This window comes from Fusarium vanettenii (genome assembly GCF_000151355.1).
Source record: "Fusarium vanettenii 77-13-4 chromosome 6 genomic scaffold NECHAsca_20_chr6_4_0, whole genome shotgun sequence".
Lineage (NCBI taxonomy): Eukaryota > Fungi > Ascomycota > Sordariomycetes > Hypocreales > Nectriaceae > Fusarium > Fusarium vanettenii.
Window position 1 is genome coordinate 716,229 of NW_003315865.1, and position 20,811 is coordinate 737,039.

At 50.2% G+C, this 20,811-nt stretch overlaps 8 protein-coding genes across 8 annotated transcripts; 4 read left to right on the forward strand and 4 right to left on the reverse strand.

The window, feature by feature from the left end:
- Positions 1-348: 348 nt before the first annotated feature.
- NECHADRAFT_42958 (uncharacterized protein) lies at positions 349-2,143 on the forward strand (the record flags this gene model as incomplete). The annotated part of the gene is made up of 8 exons (XM_003044684.1): positions 349-419; positions 476-612; positions 663-867; positions 915-927; positions 975-1,034; positions 1,080-1,636; positions 1,696-1,873; positions 1,922-2,143. The coding sequence occupies 8 exons, from the start codon at positions 349-351 to the stop codon at positions 2,141-2,143; spliced, it is 1,443 nt and encodes a 480-aa protein (XP_003044730.1).
- Positions 2,144-2,545: 402 nt separating this feature from the next.
- NECHADRAFT_43519 (uncharacterized protein) lies at positions 2,546-4,136 on the reverse strand (the record flags this gene model as incomplete). Its single annotated transcript, XM_003045098.1, has 3 exons — positions 2,546-3,361; positions 3,454-3,725; positions 3,752-4,136. 3 exons carry the CDS (start codon positions 4,134-4,136, stop codon positions 2,546-2,548), a joined length of 1,473 nt encoding a protein of 490 aa, XP_003045144.1.
- A 692-nt stretch (positions 4,137-4,828) lies between these two features.
- On the forward strand, positions 4,829-6,681 carry NECHADRAFT_94378 (uncharacterized protein; the record flags this gene model as incomplete). Its single annotated transcript, XM_003044685.1, has 6 exons — positions 4,829-4,883; positions 4,937-5,001; positions 5,060-5,422; positions 5,472-6,233; positions 6,281-6,385; positions 6,442-6,681. 6 exons carry the CDS (start codon positions 4,829-4,831, stop codon positions 6,679-6,681), a joined length of 1,590 nt encoding a protein of 529 aa, XP_003044731.1.
- A 789-nt stretch (positions 6,682-7,470) lies between these two features.
- On the forward strand, positions 7,471-8,769 carry NECHADRAFT_94379 (uncharacterized protein; the record flags this gene model as incomplete). The annotated part of the gene is made up of 7 exons (XM_003044686.1): positions 7,471-7,500; positions 7,544-7,634; positions 7,686-7,727; positions 7,778-7,964; positions 8,071-8,187; positions 8,265-8,684; positions 8,736-8,769. 7 exons carry the CDS (start codon positions 7,471-7,473, stop codon positions 8,767-8,769), a joined length of 921 nt encoding a protein of 306 aa, XP_003044732.1.
- Positions 8,770-9,164: 395 nt separating this feature from the next.
- On the reverse strand, positions 9,165-10,870 carry NECHADRAFT_94380 (uncharacterized protein; the record flags this gene model as incomplete). The annotated part of the gene is made up of 6 exons (XM_003045099.1): positions 9,165-9,324; positions 9,380-9,504; positions 9,566-9,678; positions 9,726-9,904; positions 9,956-10,746; positions 10,799-10,870. The coding sequence occupies 6 exons, from the start codon at positions 10,868-10,870 to the stop codon at positions 9,165-9,167; spliced, it is 1,440 nt and encodes a 479-aa protein (XP_003045145.1).
- A 667-nt stretch (positions 10,871-11,537) lies between these two features.
- On the reverse strand, positions 11,538-13,178 carry NECHADRAFT_81605 (uncharacterized protein; the record flags this gene model as incomplete). Its single annotated transcript, XM_003045100.1, has 2 exons — positions 11,538-13,073; positions 13,125-13,178. 2 exons carry the CDS (start codon positions 13,176-13,178, stop codon positions 11,538-11,540), a joined length of 1,590 nt encoding a protein of 529 aa, XP_003045146.1.
- A 752-nt stretch (positions 13,179-13,930) lies between these two features.
- NECHADRAFT_81606 (uncharacterized protein) lies at positions 13,931-17,353 on the reverse strand (the record flags this gene model as incomplete). Its single annotated transcript, XM_003045101.1, has 1 exon — positions 13,931-17,353. One exon carries the CDS (start codon positions 17,351-17,353, stop codon positions 13,931-13,933), a length of 3,423 nt encoding a protein of 1,140 aa, XP_003045147.1.
- Positions 17,354-17,878: 525 nt separating this feature from the next.
- NECHADRAFT_81607 (uncharacterized protein) lies at positions 17,879-19,536 on the forward strand (the record flags this gene model as incomplete). The annotated part of the gene is made up of 2 exons (XM_003044687.1): positions 17,879-17,929; positions 18,082-19,536. The coding sequence occupies 2 exons, from the start codon at positions 17,879-17,881 to the stop codon at positions 19,534-19,536; spliced, it is 1,506 nt and encodes a 501-aa protein (XP_003044733.1).
- Positions 19,537-20,811: the final 1,275 nt, after the last annotated feature.

Consider the following 20,811-nt stretch of genomic DNA (forward strand, 5'->3'; position numbering starts at 1 on the left):
AAGTTCTAGACGTGATTGCGCGGGGTTGGATCAGCAATGAGCAAGAAGTGGTGATGATTGCGCCATCGCCTCGTGGCCCCCGCCTGAAGAAACACTCGTCGATTAACCGAACCCGTCAAGTACCGAGATATGCCAGAGGAGAACCCTGCTGGTCTTGCATTACGGCGAGGCACTTGCAGAATTTACCATGATGACGAGAATCACGCAATAGCTACCTACATCGGAGCCCGCGTCGTCGGTAACCGGGATATCATAAAAGACCGGCAGTTTGACAGTGTCTTAAAACAAACATCCATGAACTGAGCACAGTCCAATCGGAGTTTGACATTACCTCGGCAAACAGAAACAATGGTGTCCCAAGATGAGAGCCCAAAGGGCAAGAAGAACCTCATTGTCAATGCGTTTGTGATGATGTGTTGGTTCCCCCGGTCCTGCAGAGCTGACGTGATGCTGATCTGTTTGGAATCATAGGCAGTGGCCATCAGTCACCAGGACTATGGAGACATCCTGATGATGAGTCGTGGAAGTTCAAGGACACTGAGCACTGGGTCGAGCTGGCCAAGCTTCTCGAAGAAGCCAAGTTCCATGGCATCTTCATTGCAGATGTTCTAGGTATGAACCGAAAATCCCAGGCACGGAGCCAGAAACTCACGATTCTGTAGGAGGCTATGATGTTTACAAGAAGTCTTTGGACCCTGCCATCATCTCTGGAGCCCAATGGCCCCTGACCGAGCCCCTGGTCACGGTCCCTGCTATGGCTGCAGCGACAAAGAACATTGGATTCGGTGTGACAGTCTCTACAACCTATGAGCAGCCTTTCCATCTTGCTAGACGCCTGTCGACTGTCGATCATCTGACCAAGGGGAGGTGAGTAGCCCACTGATTTTAAGCCGGCTCTTGCTAACAATCCATAGACTGGGGTGGAATGTAGGAAGCCATATCCGAATCGGTGTTCCTCGCTCACCTTGATACAGATCGTCACAAGTTACCTAGACTCAGCTGCTAGAAACTTGGGTAGAACTGAACAACTGGATGTAAGACATGACTGCCTCGATATTAACTCACGGCTGACCTATTAGCACGATGAACGATATGCTCAAGCTGAAGAGTACATGGAAGTCATGTACAAGCTCTTCCAATCATCCTGGAGAGACGACGCCGTCAAGCTAGACCGAGAGAAGGGTATCTACACCGACCCAGAACTTGTCCGCCAGATCAACCACCAAGGAAAGTACTTCAACGTTCCAGGACCTCATCTCGTGGACCCCAGTCCCCAAAGAACGCCTCTTCTTCTCCAAGCCGGAGCGTCTAAAGCCGGAAAAGCTTTTGCAGCTCAGCACGCAGAGGCCATCTTCACATCCGCTCATGCTCCTTCGGTATGCAAGAAGAACATTGCCGAGATTCGACAGCTGGCTCGGGATCAGTTTGGCAGAGATCCCAGCAAGATCAAGGTTCTTGCCTTGGTGACTCCTATTATCGGCAAGACTGAGGAAGAGGCTTTGGCCAAGTACAACGAGTACAAGAAGTATGCTTCTCACGAGGGTGCCTTGTCCCTGTTTGGTGGTTGGACTGGCATCGACTTGAACCAGTATGGGGATGATGAGGAACTTCGACAAGTTGATAGCAACGCTGTCCGGTGAGTATCTTCATTCAAAACTCGTTTGGTTTCTTCAGCTAACATTGAAACTCGTATAGATCAACTGTTGAAGGATATGCCAAGTTCTCGCCTCCCAACTCCAAGTGGACTAAGCACACCGTGGCTGAGCACATCAGCCTCGGAGGAAACGGTCCTCTCCTGGTTGGCACACCCTCGCAGGTGGCCGACGGCCTCCAGGAATGGATCGACGAGGCTGACGTTGATGGCTTCAACTTTGTAAGCAAACCAGACCCGGCACCCAAACACGACTAACCTTTCTTCTAGGCCTATGTTCTCTTCCCTCAATCTTTCAAGGACATTATCGACCTGTTGCTTCCTGAGCTTCGGGCAAGAGGACTATTCTGGGACGAATATGCCGTTCCAGGAGGTTCCTATCGTGAGAACTTCTATGGCTTGAAGGGTCAGAAGCATCCTCTGCCAGAGCACGCAGCTTCCAAGTATCAGTGGGCAGCTGGAGTTTCTGCCAAGGACCATCAGATTCCTTAGAAGGCTAGATACATATGTGACAAAAATAGCTGAAAAGAATCAAATAAAACAACTTTAACGGACTCCTATTTGGTGCGTGCCTACAGGTCCCTGTACTGCTGTTGCAGATCTCTCCTTTATGCAAGTCCAAGTCCAAGCCCGATCCCAACATGAACCATATAGTCCTCATATTACCTCTTAATGGTGTTGTCATCTCCTCAATCTCCTTCTATCTAGTTAGGTGACTCAGGGGAATGTTAATCCTGATAGATTAAGATAAAATGGTCCATAGAGTTCTAATTCATCAAGAGCACGCCAACAGTCCTAGATAAACGAACGAGTCCCAAGCCATATATGGTATCCCAAAGTCCATGCAATTTCCCTTCAAAAACGCCCCTATATAATATCTTGGTCCCAAATTCCCTAGAAAAGAGCAATCTCAACTCCCCGCTGACGTGCCGCCTCTTCAATGTCAAAAGTCGAAGTACCAGTCTGCCACGCTTCGTCTAAAAGATCGAATATCACGTTGATCAGGTTAAAAGTATCCCTCTCTTGAAACGTGGCTCGCACACTATCGAGAGTGTGCTTCCAGTCTGGATGGTCTTGTAGAAGGGGCACCTCGAGGCTGACAGTGACAAGAGGGTACATTAGTCCGTTGTGAACCAGGAGATGTTGGTTCTGTGGCAACTCGAATGCTCGGTGTAGGGCGTCCATTGATGACATGAGTCGGCAGAGGATCAGTTCTGTGTTGGGAACCGCTGCAGAGCCTTGATCGTTGTTGACCTCGACTCCCTTTTGCTTCCGTTCTAGCCTGTATCGACGCCGGACTTCGAGAATAGCCGAGAACCTCCAACAGTCCCACAGATGACACTGTAGATACTCGCCAAGCTGCCCTGGCCAGGTCCAAAGCCTATTCTCGGTATATTCGACGTCATTGTCGAGGATACTCGCGAATATGTCCAGCAGAGACATGGGCATGCCTGTTGCGACCTCGATCCCATCGACTCTCCCCTCCTTTCGGGTGTCTTGAAGCTTGCGGAGGAGCTTCCACACTCCCACGGATTGGCCCGATCGGCCAATAGCCATCGATGGGAGATCCATTATACCCATCACCTCCAAGACATGACGTGTGCCCAAGTCTTCTATCGGTATTAGACCGGGGACGGTCAGCTTATGTCGTAGTTCGTAGACGTTCACCATTAGATCGATGTACATGGTCCATGGGTGGGCTTGGAAAAGCTGCATAGATATCGCTGTCAGCCAAGATGCGAATTGTAGGACGTGATATAGGCGGGAGAGCAAGGAAGTATGGGCAAACGCTGGGGACCTACACAAATGGTACAGACCAACAGACCAGCACAGACAGTGGCGGTATGCATCTTCTCATGACGGTCGGAGAGCTCTTGTCGGAAGGTTTGCAGGGCCAGGCCGACCCGTTCCATGGATGCCACCGACAGGCCCCGGGCGCGGTCATCAAGGTAGCCCTGGATAGCAACCGAGATGACGACCAGAGCAGGGCTCTGCCTTCCCATCTCTTCAAAGAAGGGTTGGATCCAGCAGTGCTGCTCCGTGGTGTACAGCCGATGTAGTCCAGAATGTAGAACTAGCCAAACCTTAGCAAGCATTTACCTCGGGGGGTAGAGGGGGAGGTCCAACACTTCTTGAACACCTGCTCCTGCGTATCGGATACGGTCGAGGTCGAGGTCGGTGATAGGTCAGAGAGAGCGGCGACGGAGCCGGCGTGGCCAGGGGTAGAGGTCGAGTTTGGGGAAGACTGCCCGGCACTGTCTCCATCATCTGCCGGAGCCTTGCTAGCTCCTCCGACGAAAGGTTCCGGGGCCGACGCGCCTGCGAACCGGCCCCTCGAGGCGATGCCATTCGCCCAACGCAAGGGCGTGGCATAGCCCTCGCAGATGATCCCCCGCTTCTCGCAAGCCTGGCAGCCTGGGCGCGTCTCGTCGCATTTCCTTTTTCGCCGTTTACAGTTGAGACATCCCCCGCGGGAACGGGCCATCATTTCCTCTGGGGAAGAAGGGGGGGGGGCAAGGGAGGGTACAGTAGGCGAGATTCGGTCGCCTTGGTCTGGGGGGTGGGGGGAGGGGAATGTTTGGATCGAGAGGATGGAGCCGCCAACGACGCGTCGTTCCCGGAGATCCGTGGAGTTTATAGACGAAAGAGGAAGATGGAGCCGGGGGCGCATCCAGCTTCTGCTTTAGGTCTGGTGCCATGGGGCTTATCACCACCTGACAGGGTGGCTTGGTTATCAAGAATCTGGAACCTTGAGGAAGATCCCCTAGAAGAGAAAGGTGAGGTAGGGGTTTGACAGGAAATGGAGTCGAGCTAATCGGGTATAGGTTGATGATACTTTTGTTTCTTCCCCAGAATCGGTATTGTTGTCGACATGCAGCTGCAGTATCAACGTGGCTGCGTCAACCCCTGAGTTTGCGACCGTGGGTCGAGACAACTTCAATTGTTGACCAGCTTATCTTCACACGTCCGAGACCTCGGGTCTGTAAAAGGGCTAGTTAAGGCCCCTCCTTGCATACAAATTAAAGAGCATGTGTGCACATACTCGAAAGGCCTTGCTTTTGGTCTCAGATACTAATCTATAAACAGGGCAGCACCCAACCTCTGGGTTTGGATCAAGCTCCACGAAAAACAACAACAGTCTCGCCTTTTCGTAAAAGTTCCACTAGCTCTCTTATCATGACAACAAGAGCTGCTACCCCTCCCGGCACGGTCCGGTTGGTGCTGCGTAAGGGTCCCATGCTACCACTGCCTTCCTATACTGAGTTCATTATCCAGAGCCGGAAGAGTCTACCGGTGTCTCAACCTTTATGCTCTCTCCAACTCCATCATCCGACCCAAATGAACCACTAGTGAGCCTCTACTGATAAACTGTAAACATCAACCATGTACGCTCATTGACTTGACTAGAACTGGAGCACTTGGAGAAAGTGCTTCAATTATGGCCTCACCATCGCCGTGACCGTCGCCGCCTTTACCAATCTGTCCATCCAGACTGTATTTTGGCAGCAGATGACCGTCGACCTGGGGGTTACAATCACCCAGCTTACCCACGCCCAATCAGCCCAACTGGCTGGACTGGCCATGGGCTGCATCTTTTTCATCCCGCTTACAATCAAGTATGGTCGCCGATCGACTTATGTTTTCTCAACGGCAGCTCTAGCCGCTGTATCGTGGTGGACATCCTCTATTTCTTCCTACACCGAGCTGATTCTAACTTCGATAATCACCGGCCTGGCTGGAGCCATCAATGAGACATCCGTTCAAATGACTGTAGGTGTCACCACTTGATTCGTCAGGTGCCTCCCTAACTCTTGGTTAGATTGCCGATCTATTCTTTGTCCACCAGCGTGGCTCAGCCAACGCTGTCTACTTTACCGCCGTCATGGTAGGCTCTTTTCTGACACCTCTCGCTGCTGGCTCTCAGGCGGCAGAACAAGGCTGGCGTTGGTCTTACTACGCACTCTCCATTTCCATGACAGCTCTATTTGTGGCATTTCTCTTTTTATTTGAAGAGACCAAGTTTGTTCCCGTCTTGGTTGGCCAAACTAATGTTTCTACATCTTTGGTTGCCACATCTTCGAATCAATCACACCAACATGACAAAGAGGATCTCAAAGTAGACGGATATGCTACTATGACCACTGTGACGCGCATCGACTCTACAATCCCAGTCAACACATGGCGGCAGCGCCTTCGTTTCATCACACCTACTCCAGAGTCTTTTCCGCATCTTTTTATTATTCCGCTTCACGTCATCACTCTTCCTCATGTTTTCTTTACGGCCCTGCAGTTCGCATCTGGCGTGTGCTGGCTTGTTCTTTACATGTCTGTTGTCTCCATCATCTTTCCGCAGCCGCCGTACAACTTTACAACGCTTGGCATCGGATGCATGACATTGGGCCCCTTTGTCGGCAACATCTTTGGTAGTATCTACGGGGGACCTTTGTCTGACTGGGTCATTGTGCGACTCGCGCATCGAAATGGTGGCGTCTTTGAGCCTGAGATGAGGCTTTACCCTCTTGTTGTCCCAACTGTCGTCATGGCTGGTGGTATAATCATGTTTGGCGTTACCGCTGACAGAGTGAGTCAATTTCAAGAGAGAATCCAAGTATGCTGACACCTGCCTAGGGAATGCACTGGATATACCCATCCATTGGAGGCGCATTCTTTGCTTTTGGACTTGGAGCAAACGGGGACATCACTTTTACTCTCATCGTCGATACATATCGTGAGGTAAGTCCTCTTGCATCGATATGACGAGAACATGGCTCACATGCAAAATCATGCAGCTCACGGCAGAAGCGTTCATCGGTGTGGCCTTTCTCCGGAATGCCGTCTCGGTTGCAGTGCCGTTCGCTTTAGTTCCATGGATGAAAACCATGGGCTTGACCAATATGCATATCCTCAGTGGCTGCATTGCTTTTGCAATTGGGTTGCTCTTTGTCCCGATGATTATCTGGGGTAAGAGAATCCGTACAGCGCTGGCACCTAGGTATTGGAAGTTGGTGGAAAGACGATCCATGATTTAGAATGTTGCTAGTAGCCAGTCCCGCATTCTTACGCGGCACAAGGTTCGAACATTAAGTGACTGTCTTGAATAGCTGAATCATGAGGTGAGTTGCGTAACAGAGGGATGAGCATGAAATACTTTTACCACATCAAACCCATGTTGCTATGAAGGTGTTAAAGTTATATCACGGTGGTCGGCATTAATAAATACTCCAAATAAAGCCGGTCCACTGTCCGGAAGTAGACCCCGGTTCCGCTGCATGCCTGCAACATTTCCCCCATGATGTGACGTGTCTGACGCGAGTACATACATATACGGACGGATACTCCGGAAGCAGGCCAGTTTTCCGCTGTTATGCTTGTCGTTCGTTATTCAAGTGCAACCTCCACCAATGAGAAGCCGTAGCCACTCTCCAAACGCCTGATTGATCCCAGAGAGTCAACAAGTTGCTGTTGGTTGTTGGTGGAGCACATGCTGCTGATGAGAGGAGAGAGAACAACACCACACCTAATCCAAGCATTATTGGCCCCTGCTTGAAGTGACAGACAAGGGGGGTCAGCGGTATTAAATGATAAAATTGACCGCTGGTCCATCCTTGAAGCATAATCCTCCAACCTCAACGTTCACTTCGCGACCAAGGAACTCACTGCCCATCAGAGGCCATTCCATGCTTGACAAGATGGCCACCTCCGATGCAGGCCCTGTCATTCTCGTTGATGTAGAACCACTTCTCTAGAACGATACAAACATGAACTGACCCTCAATCGAGGTTGACGACGATCTTGACTCGTCAATTGGTGATGTAAGCATGGATGGCATCTTGCCTACCTACTCTGACGTGCTGTGAAGGAGCACACTTGCTGATAAAAACGACGGCATAGGACGTTTCATCATCAACTGCGAGCGTGAGCAGCTCGATTTTGAATTATCGATCGGAGAATGGGCGAACATACCACGCATACAAGGACGGAAGTAAGTTGCACATATTTGTTCCCAACGTCGGAGCCATCTCACACGCTCTAGAATACTATATGCCCAATGATGAAACAGAAAACAACAGACTAGGTAATATGAGACCTCACTCCAAAGTCCGGGATCCTCACATGTGTTCTCAGACTTGCAGCACAATCTGTTCCTCCTGACCTTTGACAACAAACTTGGTCTCTCTCCGCCGAACCTTCCCGAATTCAAGACCGGCCGGGTTCTCGACTTGGGTACTGGGACAGGCATCTGGGCAATTGACTATGCTGACGAGCATCCCGAGACTGAGGCGAGAGCGACCATCTCAAGAAGCGACCAAGAGTAACATCCTGCGCAGGTCATAGGCATCGATCTGTCCCCTACCCAACCGGAATTGTATGAGATGAGTTCGCACGTGAAAGATGAATGAAAACTTAAACTTGAGCAGTGTTCCCCCGAATGTCAAGTTTGAGATTGACGACATCGACGAAGAGTGGACTTATCATCAGCCTTTTGACTACATTCACAGCCGAATGATGAACGTCTCTGTCAAGAACTGGCCAGAGTATCTGCGCAAGATTTATGAGCAAGTCATCCTACGATTTGGCTGACAATTCAGCAACCACTAATTTCAATAACTAGAAACCTTGCACCGGGTGGTTATGCCGAGTTCCAAGACGTCGATGCATTCATGAAGTCAGACGACAACACTCTTACCGAAGACCACGCTCTCCGCAAATGGAATGTTCTTCTAGATAAAGCTGCTAAAGAGCACGGAACTCCTTTCCTGGAGATCGACCAACTGAAGAACCTCATGGCCGAGGTTGGGTTCGTTGACATCAAGGAAGTTCCATTCAAATGGCCGATAAATCGCTGGCCTAAGGAGAAGAGGTTCAAGGAACTTGGAGAGTGGAGCAAGTTCAACACAGACGATCTTCTCGAGGGTCTTTCCATGGCCTTGTTTACGAGGTGCCTTGGCTGGACTCCTGAGGAAGTTAGTGTTTTCCTCGTCGAGGCTAGGAAGGATTTGAACAATCCGAGAATCCACGCCTACTGGTCCATGTACTCTCCCCTTTCCCGTCTTGTTTTCTCAGTATGCTGACGATCGACTAGCCGTGCAATTTACGGGAGGAAGCCTGAAGCTTAGGAACTTTGGATGGACATGGATATTCTACATGGTGACGTACCTAGTAAAACCAACTCTTTACCCACACGTACTTGGTCAGCGCTTTTATTTACCAATGTATACTGCATATTAAGTTAGATAAACGCGTACCATTAGCCACGATGATGAATAAGATGACGATGTAGCTGAACGCCTTTGTAAAATATGTCAATGCCGAGCAGCAGGTCGCCCTCCCTGTCAAACACATTCATTGAAACATCCGGGGATGAAAGCCTAATCAGAAAACACACCGACTTGGAATTTGGGTGGCCTCAATGCATGTCTCATAGCTATGTCCCTCACTGTGTATCTGAATAATGATTCGCTTGCTTGACACAAGGTGATATCTAGAGCTCTCCCTGTGCACAGCCTCTTCCTCAATCGCGGATGACCTCGGTCAATCGAACAAGCAGAGCACCCTTCTCCCAGAGCAAGAAGGATTTCTGGCTATCCCAATCCTTGCTATCTTCAAGTATCTCGAGATCAAACTTCCAAAGCAGTCGAGCAAGAATAAGGCGCATTTCAGCGTAAGCCAGGCTGGTTATTCAGATCAGCATCCGGAGCCATTGCTGTAACGAGCGGGTCGACTTACTTCTTTCCAATACAGTTCCTGGGGCCTGTAGAAAACGGCTGAAGCACGTCTTTGGAGTCATTGGTGTAGGAAATGTCACCAAGCCAGCGCTCCGGAACAAAGTTGTCAGCATCACGAAAGTTGGACTCGCTGTGGAACGCTGCCCAGTGAGGCACCGATACTCGTGTCTAAGGCTCAAAGATTAACAAATGTATGGCGATATCGTTTGCAGGGACTTGCCTTTTCGGGTATCCAAAACCGCTCCATAATCTCACCTCCTGAAGGAACAAGCCTTGGTAGACCGGTTGGCACGGGGGGATCTGTGAAGAGTTAGAAATAATGATACTCATCAAGGTAGGCGTCGCACAGATGCGAAGTCCTTCGTTGAGGACAGCCAGAAGGTAACTCAGTTGATTAACACGCTCCAGCGTAATTTCATCTTCAGCATCAAAACTGGACCGGATCTCGGAGATCAGTTTGTCAAGTTTCGCCTTGTTCTTGAGAAGCTGGAATGTAACACCACTGAGCAGAGTAGCAGTTGTTTCGCTTCCGGCAAGAATCAAAATGTGCGAATTAGCAGCGATCTCACCATCCGACATTCCCTTTTCGTCATTGTGGCGGAGGATGTAGGAAATAAAGTCTGCTCTGTCGGTGGTGGTTGCGACCCTTTTCATGGCTGTTTCACGGCTCAGTTGAAGGTGCTGCTTAGAGGCCTTGACTAGGCGTTTTGGCGTAAGGTAAGGGACGAGGAAGCCCATATTGAGATATTGGGCAATTTGTCTGTAGGGAATCGCTTTGACGTGTTGGAAGACGAGACGGACCCAAGGGTGATAGCCACCACTATCAAGACAACCAAAGGGTTCACCAAAGGAGAGATCCCCAATCAGATCAAAGGTCGCAAAATTATACCAGGAAACAAGGTCGACAGCCACTCCATCGTGTGCTTTCTGCGCGAGCCGGTTGATGAATTTGTCAATGTATAGCTTCAGAATGTCTTCCTGACTGCGAAGTGCCTTTTCTGAAAAGGCATGTGATAAGAGTCGTCGGAAACGCTTGTGGTCCTCATGATTGGCGTTTATGATGGTGGGATCTTTCATGCCTCTGTGATAGAAAGGGGGGTCCTTGACAAAGGTCGCGTCCAAGCTAGACTTGTGTCCGTAAATTTGCTTCAGGGCGGTGGCGGTGATGAAGGAGATGTCTGCAGGGGCAAATCTAACGACAGGCCCATAGCGGTCATGCATCTCTTTCAGACTCTGATGCCAGTCGCCACGGAGTAGATGGAGATAGTATGGTAACGAAGAAGCAGCGTAGAGTTTTGGGCCTGGGACCTTTGCAAGGGGGTGGAAGAATGCATAGTAGGCGCCACGTAGGGACAAATAAAGCACAACCTAATGGGATTACTATCAGCAAGAATATCCATGATTCGGAAGACGTCCTTACAGTGAGTGACAGGGCCACAGCAACGGCTGTAAAACTGGCCAGCTGTGAAGAAAACACAGACAGAACGGCCATTGCAACGGTGTTTCAAAGTCTGAATATTGATACAGAGGAAGGATGAGTAACGAAATTACGCTCCCTTCTTATATCTAAACGGCACTTGCAGATCCTTCTCCAAATATCTCTCAAAAGAAGCCCTTGATACAATTGTCCATGGAGGTTTCTGTAGTCCGCGGACTATTCGGTTTGTTTAAGCCCGGGAGGCCGATTTTCAGACCATAAATAGAGGTGATCTGCGCCTTGCTTGACATTTCGGCAATTTACGAGTCACGGCACTTGATAGATGGCAGGGTTACTGAGACCTACATATGCTCCGTGTTGTTTCGGGGTTCTAATGTGGACCACGGGCATTTGAAATCCGTTGCCGACTTCCGGTCCAATGCTCGTTGAGACCGGAGTTCGTCTCTCCGGGCAAAAGTTCCCACATAACGTTATATGGTAGATGTAACTATAGACCTCGGGCCACAAAACATGCCGAGATTTCTAAAGATATTGTGATCTTCCCATAGGGGGTACTATATACTTGAAACTTTTATGCTATCTACATTAACCGTGCCCATGTCCCCCCTAACGAAAGGACACCATGATGAATAGAATAGTAAATACAGCCACCCAGCATGGGACGTCTTGTTTCTGAAGATCATACCAACGTGTTGAATAGAGTTATCTCCAGCCACTGTCCCTAATGGCCTGTACCTTTGGGCTTTTTGCCATCCTTGACCTTAACAAAGCCGCCAATAACATAGTGGCCAACACCTCCATCCTTTGTGAGCACGGGCGTCTGAAAGTGATTGCTGAAAACGCCGCCAGCACCAGTTCGAACTTTCCATACCTCTTTGCCCGTCTCAAAATCAAGAGCGCTCACGTAATATACGTAGCTCCCTTTCTGTGCCAGTTTATAGTCCTGAGTAGGCATGTAGAGGAGACCTGTCTTGGTAGACATGATGGGGGTGATGGTGGTTCGAATGCTCTTGTTGTACCAGCGGGTAGTGCACTTGCCCGTCCTCTCATCGAAATCAACCCGAGTAAGCCCAGGACCCACAGCACTGAGATCATTAAAGGGCCCGTTGAGGATCTCAGGGTCTGAGTCCGTTCCATCTCCAAACGGGGCGTCCCGCAGCTGCGCGAGAGGGGGGCCGTTGTAGAAGTTGCTAAAGACCATGCTGTAGGTTGACTTGCCATCCCAATGGTTGACTCCAGCGTTCTCGTTGCTGCTGGAGCCTTTCTCGAAGAGGGGGACGGTGCAGAGTGGTTTGGTGTTGTTGGTGAGAGCCGAGCCTTGTGGGTAGACGATGACGTTGACTTGGTCGTTCGCATTGTCGGTAAAGGCCACGTATTTGTGACCAAGAAGTGAAGGAGTAGAGCCAGCACCTCGGGATATGCTGCCCTTCTTTATACCATCTCCAGCTTCGTATAGCAGCTCTGCGATGACCTTGACTCCTTCGGGACTCGGCTGCATGTATAAAAAGGAACCGGATGCATCGGCATGGTCAGCAGACCCGGCTGGTCCAGTAAGCAGGTAAACATCCGTCCCACTGATGGCAAATGAGTTTTCAATCATCTTGTCTGGCAGCTTCAAGGTGTGCACTTTGCCGCCTGGTTCCACATATCCAAGGGTTGCCGTGTCGCCAGCAGGAAAGCCGGCGCCAGCAAAGCCTCCTGTAGTGAACCATAGGTTTCCATCCGAGTCATAAGAGGTGCTGAGAATGAGTTCGTTTGCCGACGTCACGTTGGACAGATCGATATCACGCTTGGTGACGAAAGTCGTCTTGGCTCCCTTACCAACAATCTCCAACTCAAGAATATGGCGGTTGGCCGTTGAAGTGGTAACATGGCCGTCAAGCAGTTGCATATACACCATCAGGGTCTGGGATAGGTCTGATGGCTGGTCAGGCTCCGGATAGGTTGCTTCGATCTCATAAGTATCCGGGTCAAGAGAGACGATGCAAGTGGTGTTTTCTCGACACTGATTGGCGGCCAAGACTCGACCCTCCTCGTCCCAGAACATGTTGAAAGGAGGTGCCATCTTGATCGCCTCGACCTTAGGATTGACTCCCAGAGGGGCTTCAAAGTCCTCAGAGCGCGTGTTGCCAGAGTCTCTGTGAACACTTAGGGAGCCTGGTTCATATCGTGTCTTTTGTCTCATGGCGTGCCGCACAGCCGGACGGCCGACATAAGCCTCGCCTCGGAGTGGTTGAGTGGATTTAATTTGTTCTGCCTGTCAAGTCTGTTAGAATGTTTGTGACCAAGATTTCCGAGTGCCATCTACCGTGACTATACTCAAAGCTGAGAGCAGCAACATGCTCTTAAGGAGAGGAGCCATTTTTGCAAATCTGATTTGAGGGCAGGTTGAGATCGGGGATAACAGGATAGACTGACTATGAGGATATTTTCTTTGCGGAGGTCCTAGGTCTATATATGTTGGGCTCACCATACCCCTCGGACAACTTCCATCTCCCGATGTCCGTCCCTTAATTAACTCATTTCACGTTGTATTTCTCCGATACAGCTCTACGCAGCTTTTGCCTTGACCGCTTGGCCGATCGTGACATTTTCAAGCACGGCCATACGCATCCAGATACAGTAATAAGGAACCTTTCCAAATGCCGATCATGCTCCATCCCAGCAACAACCCATGTCGTGCCTGGATATGCTAAGCCACTAAACATCCCAAGCGAACAAGGGCTTCGTATCACGGGCCAACCAAACTTGGGTGTATACGAACAAATTATGGAAATCTCCGAAGAATGTGGAAACAGAGCTTCTTACGGAGTCTTGCTGCCATCCGTGGAGCCGGCATGGCCACTTTTTTGCAGCAGACACGGAGTATTAGGAGGATGTAATCAGAGGAGGTGTACTGGGGAATTTCGTTCATTGCCTCCCTGTGCACCATATCAACAGGCGGCTCCAGGCACAGATTTGTTAGATGAAACACTTCCTATTGAATTCGATCTGTGTGATGGTTTAGTTTACAATCTTCCATGGTCTCAATAATGTCGTTATCAAAAAAGAAACCCCCGCCTTGCCATCGAAAGAAAAGGAAACGAGGAAGAGAAGGAGTTAACCCATTCCGGCTCAAGCTCCTGAGTGAATATAAGCCGCCCATTTAGTCCAAGAACATGGATAATGTTGTCGGACCTTGATCACTGCCTCCCTCAGGGCGAAAGCCACGATTTCATCATCAACAGAATCGGGTGTAACGCCAATCAGATTCTCGTAAAAGGCACGAGCAATTTCGACGCCGACCTCGTCTTCCACCGGCCACAAGGATCCAATGACATGAGAGAATCCAGCAATCTGCAAGGCCCCAGACATATGTAAGCCCTCGTCCCCGAGGCGAAAGGTCCCCATGGAAGCTGTGGTGCAGGCAGAGAGGAACGCTATCCAGGGTTTTTGGAGATTGTTTAGGGCGAGAAGCTGGGGAACCGTGAGTTCATCAGCTTCCTTGGTGCTGCCATCTTTGGTGGGCTTCTCGAGGACAAGATGACTCTGTGACGGGTCGCCCCTATCTGCCACACCATGACAAGCGAAGTGGACAATGTCACTCATGGCAACGGCCTGTAAAGCGAGATTCGATGTTGGCTGAGGTAGGTGTGTGCATTTCCATTTGCCATTGGTGAGATCTGCAATGACTTCCTTCTCCTTCCGCACTGCTGGAAGGGGGGCGTGATTCCCGGGTGTTGTTTCCATTGTGATGATGGTCAACTCCAGTTCTTCCTGATCTGTCTTCATCCTCAGCGCCCGAGACCGGTCAGAACGGTGCTTGGCATACAGCAGGGCCTTGATGGATGGTGTGTACGATGAAACTGACAGAGATAATGCGTCCTGGTCAGGCTGAATCTCCGATGCAGCCGCGTGGAAAGGAAATCCTGCGGCGCTACCGGATCCTATCCACCAAATCCGAGGCGGTTTGCCATCACTAGGCATGGTGCCGTACCGCCTCAACTCGTCAAAGACGGGTTGTACACAGTTGTCCCACAGCCAGCCTGCAAGGCCTGGCGAGGGCTGTCTCGCCTGTTTGGGAACCTTCTTCGAGACGATCTGGATAGCTCGCTTCACAGGAAAATCCACAGTGGAAAATCCTGAAATCAACTGCACGCGGAAATCCACTACCTTCTGCAGCTCGAGCCCTGGAAGCGGCACAACCAGTGTGTGAGAGCCGACGAGAATGATGGCGTCACTTCTCAAGTAACTGGTGTTCACCAAGACGACGATGCCCTCCTTAGTGCACGATTTCAAGCGATCAACAGGAGGCTCACGAAGGAAGTCTTGATGACCATCAAGATTTCTGATCTTTTCGAGGCAGTTGACAAGGTCTGCTTCAGCAGCCCTCCTTTCTTGTAGCCTAACCTCTCCAAGACTGGAGCTTTGAAGATCGGATGGGATGTGCAACTTCGCCTTGATGTCCAAAAACTCCTTTGCAAGGCCCTTGTCGGTTTCTTGTAGCTCCGATACTTCATCAGTGTTGTCCATGGAAAAACCCAATATCATGGCTCTGCCTGCTTCGAGCTGTGTGAGGGCTTCATCGGGTTCCCCCAGCTGTAGCAACACGGAGCAAACTTCGGATGCAAGGCCTGAAGTTTGCGAAACAACCTGCTGCTGGTCTTGCAAAGACTGGTATCTGCCGCAGACTTGGGGTAGCAGCTGCATGGCTGCCAAGCTGATTGGTTTTGCCGCTTCCCACCTGTGCTGGTTTGTGAGGATTCTGACCGCCTTTCGAGCCGCGTGTATTCGCATCAGCGGCGAGCCATTTGGTAAATTTACTGCTTCTGTATAGAGACTGAGGGGTTCAGTGAAGGTAGAACCATCGGCGTCTGGATCGTTGTCAAATAGCTGTTCAACAAGCAGGCTGCTGAGCCAACCGAGGAGTCTTGCTCTCTCCGAAGAATCCTGCGGTGTCGCATGAAGGCATCTTCTTGAAAACTCGATCGCTTTCTCCAAGTCCGCTTTTTCTTCGCGGTTCTCTTTCCACTTGGTTAGATAGGCCGCAGAAAGGGTTTGTAGAAAAAGATGCATGCGTGGATCATTTTTCCCAGCCAGTAGTATCGACTTCGTTCCATGGTCTATGGCACTCTGAATGTTTTCTTGTCGACCAGATTCCACGTGTTTGTGCTTGTCGGTTAGTGCCTTGCAGAGCAAAGAGTGAGTAAATCCGATATCCACATGACCGACGGGGTATCTTTGCAGAGCTCGGTTGAGGACGTCCACAGCTTCATCCAGATACTCGCTTGCCAAGTGGCGGTAGTACGCAGTGATCAAGATACTTCCAAGGTTTTGTAGGTTGCTAGCCGACTTGACGACGTGCGGGTTGATTTGTTTGGCTGCGGCCCGGTACTTGAGGACGGCAATATCCAGAGCTTCGGTCTCCCCAGTTAGGTCGAACCTGGACGCCAACGCATCTGCTAGGTTGCTGAGTGCTAGCCCACGGATTTGCCCATGCTCCGAAGAGAGTTCAATGGCCTCCTGGAATAAACTGGTGGCGTTCTCCAGGCTGGATCTGTCTGCCAGGTGGTGGAAGTGGGCTATGTAGACCAGTCCAAGGTGGTTTGTCCATCGGGCCTTGTCGGGATGGCCGTCTCCACAAAGTTCCACCGCTCTCTTTCCGTTTTCAAGCGCCTGTTGTAAATCTGCAGGTCTTCTTGAATGCACATAACGACGATAGTGCGCGTACGAGAGACTTCCATATACAAAGGCGACATCTGCAACGGGGTGGTCTGGCCGCTTAGCCAATTCCCTCGCCTCCAATCCCCTTGACACCGCACGATCCAGATGCGTGCCCCCATCACCAATCTGAAAGTCTGGCAAGTCTGGGAGACACTCTGCTAGGTTTGAAAGGGCGAATATCCGAGTGTCAACCCCAGCATTGACATGGTTTCGAACAGCCTCTGCCCGCTCAATGGCCGCATGGAGATCCTGCTGCCTTGCCGAAAACTTGAACTGATTCATCAAGAGACTCGAATAGACCTGTAGCAGCATTGGGTTCCCATCAACCACGTGCAGGAATGAGGCGAGGGTCTGGATGATCCTTCCAAGCTCTAAAGGGTCTTGAGTCACATCGAAGTGACACCGATGAGCGCGCCCGTATACCACGAGGTAATCCGGGAAAAGCTCATTCCCCTCCTCTATAAGTGAGCTAGCACTTTCCAGAAGAGAAATCAACTGTTCCAGATCCAGCATGTCTCGACTGCGCGTCTCGTAGCGTTCTAGGAGAGTATCCGCTGCCAACAACCGCCTCCATGCCAGTTCGGGGTCAAGTAGCGGCGATACATCCACTGCATGAAGTCTTAGATCAATCTCTTGATCATTAAGCTTATTCCCGAGTTCATCGTTCCGACGGAGCCTTCTTCTTGCCGCGTTTGTGGCGAGGCGATCGAGAAAAAGAGCTTCGGCAGCGTCTGAAGACGACTTCGAGGCATCGGATTGCACGAGGCCTAACTCTCCAATGATCGTCTCCAACCAGGAAGAATAATCCGCGTCATTGATAAGAGGGTCATCCATTCTGAATCTTGTTGGATTGCTTGATTGAGGGGTGGTTCGGTGGGTTCGGTGGTGCCGTCTAGATTTCGAGACGAGAGTGTTGAGCAGAAGTCAGGCTGAGAACCCAACCGGACATGCAGGTCAAGTCTCATGGATACCTAAATCACGTGGAATACCCCTCACCTCTTGCATCTAATTCTAAGCAGGTCTTTATTCATCACATTATCCCTGATACCCATTTGCAGACCAGCACAGACAGCGGTAACATGTCGAATCCTAAGCATTTCGCCCTCCTAATCGGCGTGGACTTTTACATCAAGAAACCCCTGAACAGCTGTGTTCGGGATGTTGATTTACTAGAGACATATCTGAAAACCCTCCAGCGGGACAAGAGGCTCGACATGTTGGAGATTACCAGATTAACGGCGAGCAATCCGACACATCGGGATCCCAACACACACAAACCACCGGAGGGCGATGATACAGTACCAACCTTGCAGAACGTTAGAAATCATCTTGCCCGCATCACATCGAAATCTACCAAAGATGACCATGTCTTCGTTCACTTCTCCGGGCATGGCACAGTTTTGCCCCAAGGTTCACTGGCTTTTGTACTGTTCGGATGCGAAGACCAGAATGGACGGTTGCGGGATTGCCTCACGGGCGACGAATTGGCAAATTCTCTCAACCAGATGGTCACGAAGGGTGTCAAAGTCCTCTTGGCTCTCGACTGTTGCTACTCGGGTAAGATATCCCGCCGAAAGCTGCCAGACCCAGAGCGATACATTCCTTTTGTCGGCGCCTCTGGCCCCGAGCATGTCGAAAAATCTCAAGACCATGCCCATTCAGGTGGCACATGCAGCGATGCAACTGTCCGAGGTGCTTCGGCGCGTGAAAATTGGCTCATGGATCCCAAGGGCTACACAATTCTTACGGCGTGCGGGCCAACGCAAACCACGCGCGCCCTACGCTTCGAGGAGGGGAAAGTCTATGGAACTCTTACTTACACCCTCTTCAAATCTCTTGACAGACTAAAGTCGCTGGCTATGAGTCATATGGCCATCTTCCAGTTCATCTGCGCCAGGTTCAAAGCTATGAAGTCTGACCAGACCCCTCAACTAAAGGGGACTGGCGACTTTTCATTTTTTGGACATTTGCAAGGCTCGGACGATTCCTTCTTCCCCTTGGTCGTCTTCAAAAGCGGAAAGATCATGGTCCAGGCAGGGGAGATAATGGGAGTTCATGAGAACGACAAGCTAGTTTTAACTCCCCTGAGTACTTTCACCGACGAAATTTGGGACAGCACGTATGTGCTTGCAACTGCCCAAGATGTGGGCGGAGTGACAGCCAATGTCAACCCCATCAACCCTACCTCAAAGATCGATGCTGGCTGGGTAGCCAGACCGTTGAAACTGTGCCAGCAGGTTTCTACTACGACAGATGGGACAGCGAAACGATCGAGTCAGGGGAGATCCTTGCAAGAAAACCCAGTGTTCCTACCCAGCTTCACAGAAGCCACAGCACCTTTCAAAGCCAAAATCAACGGCCAGGGTGGGTTTGATATAGAAGATGGACAGGGGCAACGGGTGGACTTTGGTGGGCTCTCGCTGCTGCCAGCTCATTCCCCAACCACACGCCCTCAGATCCTTCGTGTTCTGGCATACCTCTCCAGATACCACGAGATCGTGAGTATGAGGCCGTCTACAGAGAATGAGGTACTTCGAGCCAACGTCGACGTCAAGATATGCAACGAGTCGGAGACTCCGTTTCCAGACACCAAAATAATTAACGTGAAAAACGAAGAACAAGTTTGTCTGTCTATTGTCAACAACGGCAAGGCTCCGGTGTTTGTGCACATTCTTTATCTTTCAGAAGACTGGGAAATTAAAAACCTCCTAGCAAACGAGAATACGCGACTTTTCTCTGACAGCACCGTCACGGGCGAGCAAGATCTCACTGAAAAGCAGATCGAGCTAGTAGTGAGGATGACGATCCCAGAACAGAATATTCTCCGTGGCATTCACAGCTGTGATGATATTTTCAAAGTGTTCGTCACCACTCAGCCTGCGCCATTTGCGTACCTATCCGCGGTTAGACCTCTACTACGAGGGTCGCCGACCAAAATCGAAGACAGGTTACGAGACTCTTGGACAGCGTGGACGTTCCATATTCATACAGAATTAGAGCAGGCACTATCTCTTTGACTATGTAAGTGATTCCTGTGCTGAGACCAGCATCTAGCTTTGTCCTTGGTCTTCAGTGGCACTGTGGCTCACCTACGCTAATTAGAATGTCTGTATCGCTGAGAATCTCTTGAAATTCAGCAGATTCTTCTCCCTGTTATTTCTCTAGTTTTCTTTCTTACTAGTTCTCACTGCTTGGATAATAAAACCATGCCTACTTAGACTGCGTCTCTTTTCACTTCGGGTATGCCTCAGTGAACTTTTCAACCATCATTCATTCCTCTCTTATTATCATGTAATTTTATTTCGCTAGATATTACATTATCAATCATGGCCAATCACAAGGAGCAAAGTCTCCTTCATTAACTTCTTGAACTCGTATTACCACACAAAGATCCAAGATGATCTAGTGCTACATCAAGGGCCCAGAGCGCGGTACTTAATATCTACGCCACTCTCTTCGACGCGGGGTGGAAAGTGGTCAGCAGGATCGGGCTGCCGGCTGCCGGGCCGAGCAAAATATTGGGCTACCTGCAATGTGCACATTGGGCACCAAGACCAGGCTGCCAGACAATATCTCTGTACCTGTCTTTTCCGCACACTCGACGGTAAATTAAAACTGTCGGACTAGGCGCTCAGGATATCAGTTCTCCAATCAGTCGCTACATCTCAGTTTATCCCTGTCCTGATAGTTGGAGGATCTCGCTCCCATCTCCTCGTTCATCGCTGACACGTAAACATGGCGTCTGACCAGAACGGGTATGTTGGTGTTGAAGCCGTCTACCTCGTGGTAGCCCGTACTAATGAGTAAGGAATAGAGTCAGTGGCAGAAGCGTCAGCCCAGAGTTCACGATCGACTATGATGAGTCGAGACCATACATCCAGGAATACCGGAATGTGAGTTATTAGGCGTGTAGATTACGGCAATGATCGCGAGCTGATATCAGGCAATAGCCTCCCAAGTTCATCACGGGAGACAAAGTTTGGTACAAGCAGACTGATAACTCCCGCTCCGAAGGCCCGTTCATAGTAGCCTCGGTCTCTTCTGAGGGTAAATATCTTCTAGCCTTGAAAGATTCGGATGGACTGAAGACTGCCAAAGATGGGATGGAGATTGATGAGAAGCACCTACGATCCTTTGAGGCATAGTGGGCTGTTCAATGGGGCAACCTAGATCCTTGACTTTTCCGCCCCAAGCGTCTCCAATGAAAGCTCTTGTGACACTTCTAACTCAGCTTCTTCTTATTGCCTCTTAATGTCCCTCCATGGTCCTTACCTAAAGGCTCTTCCTTCCAC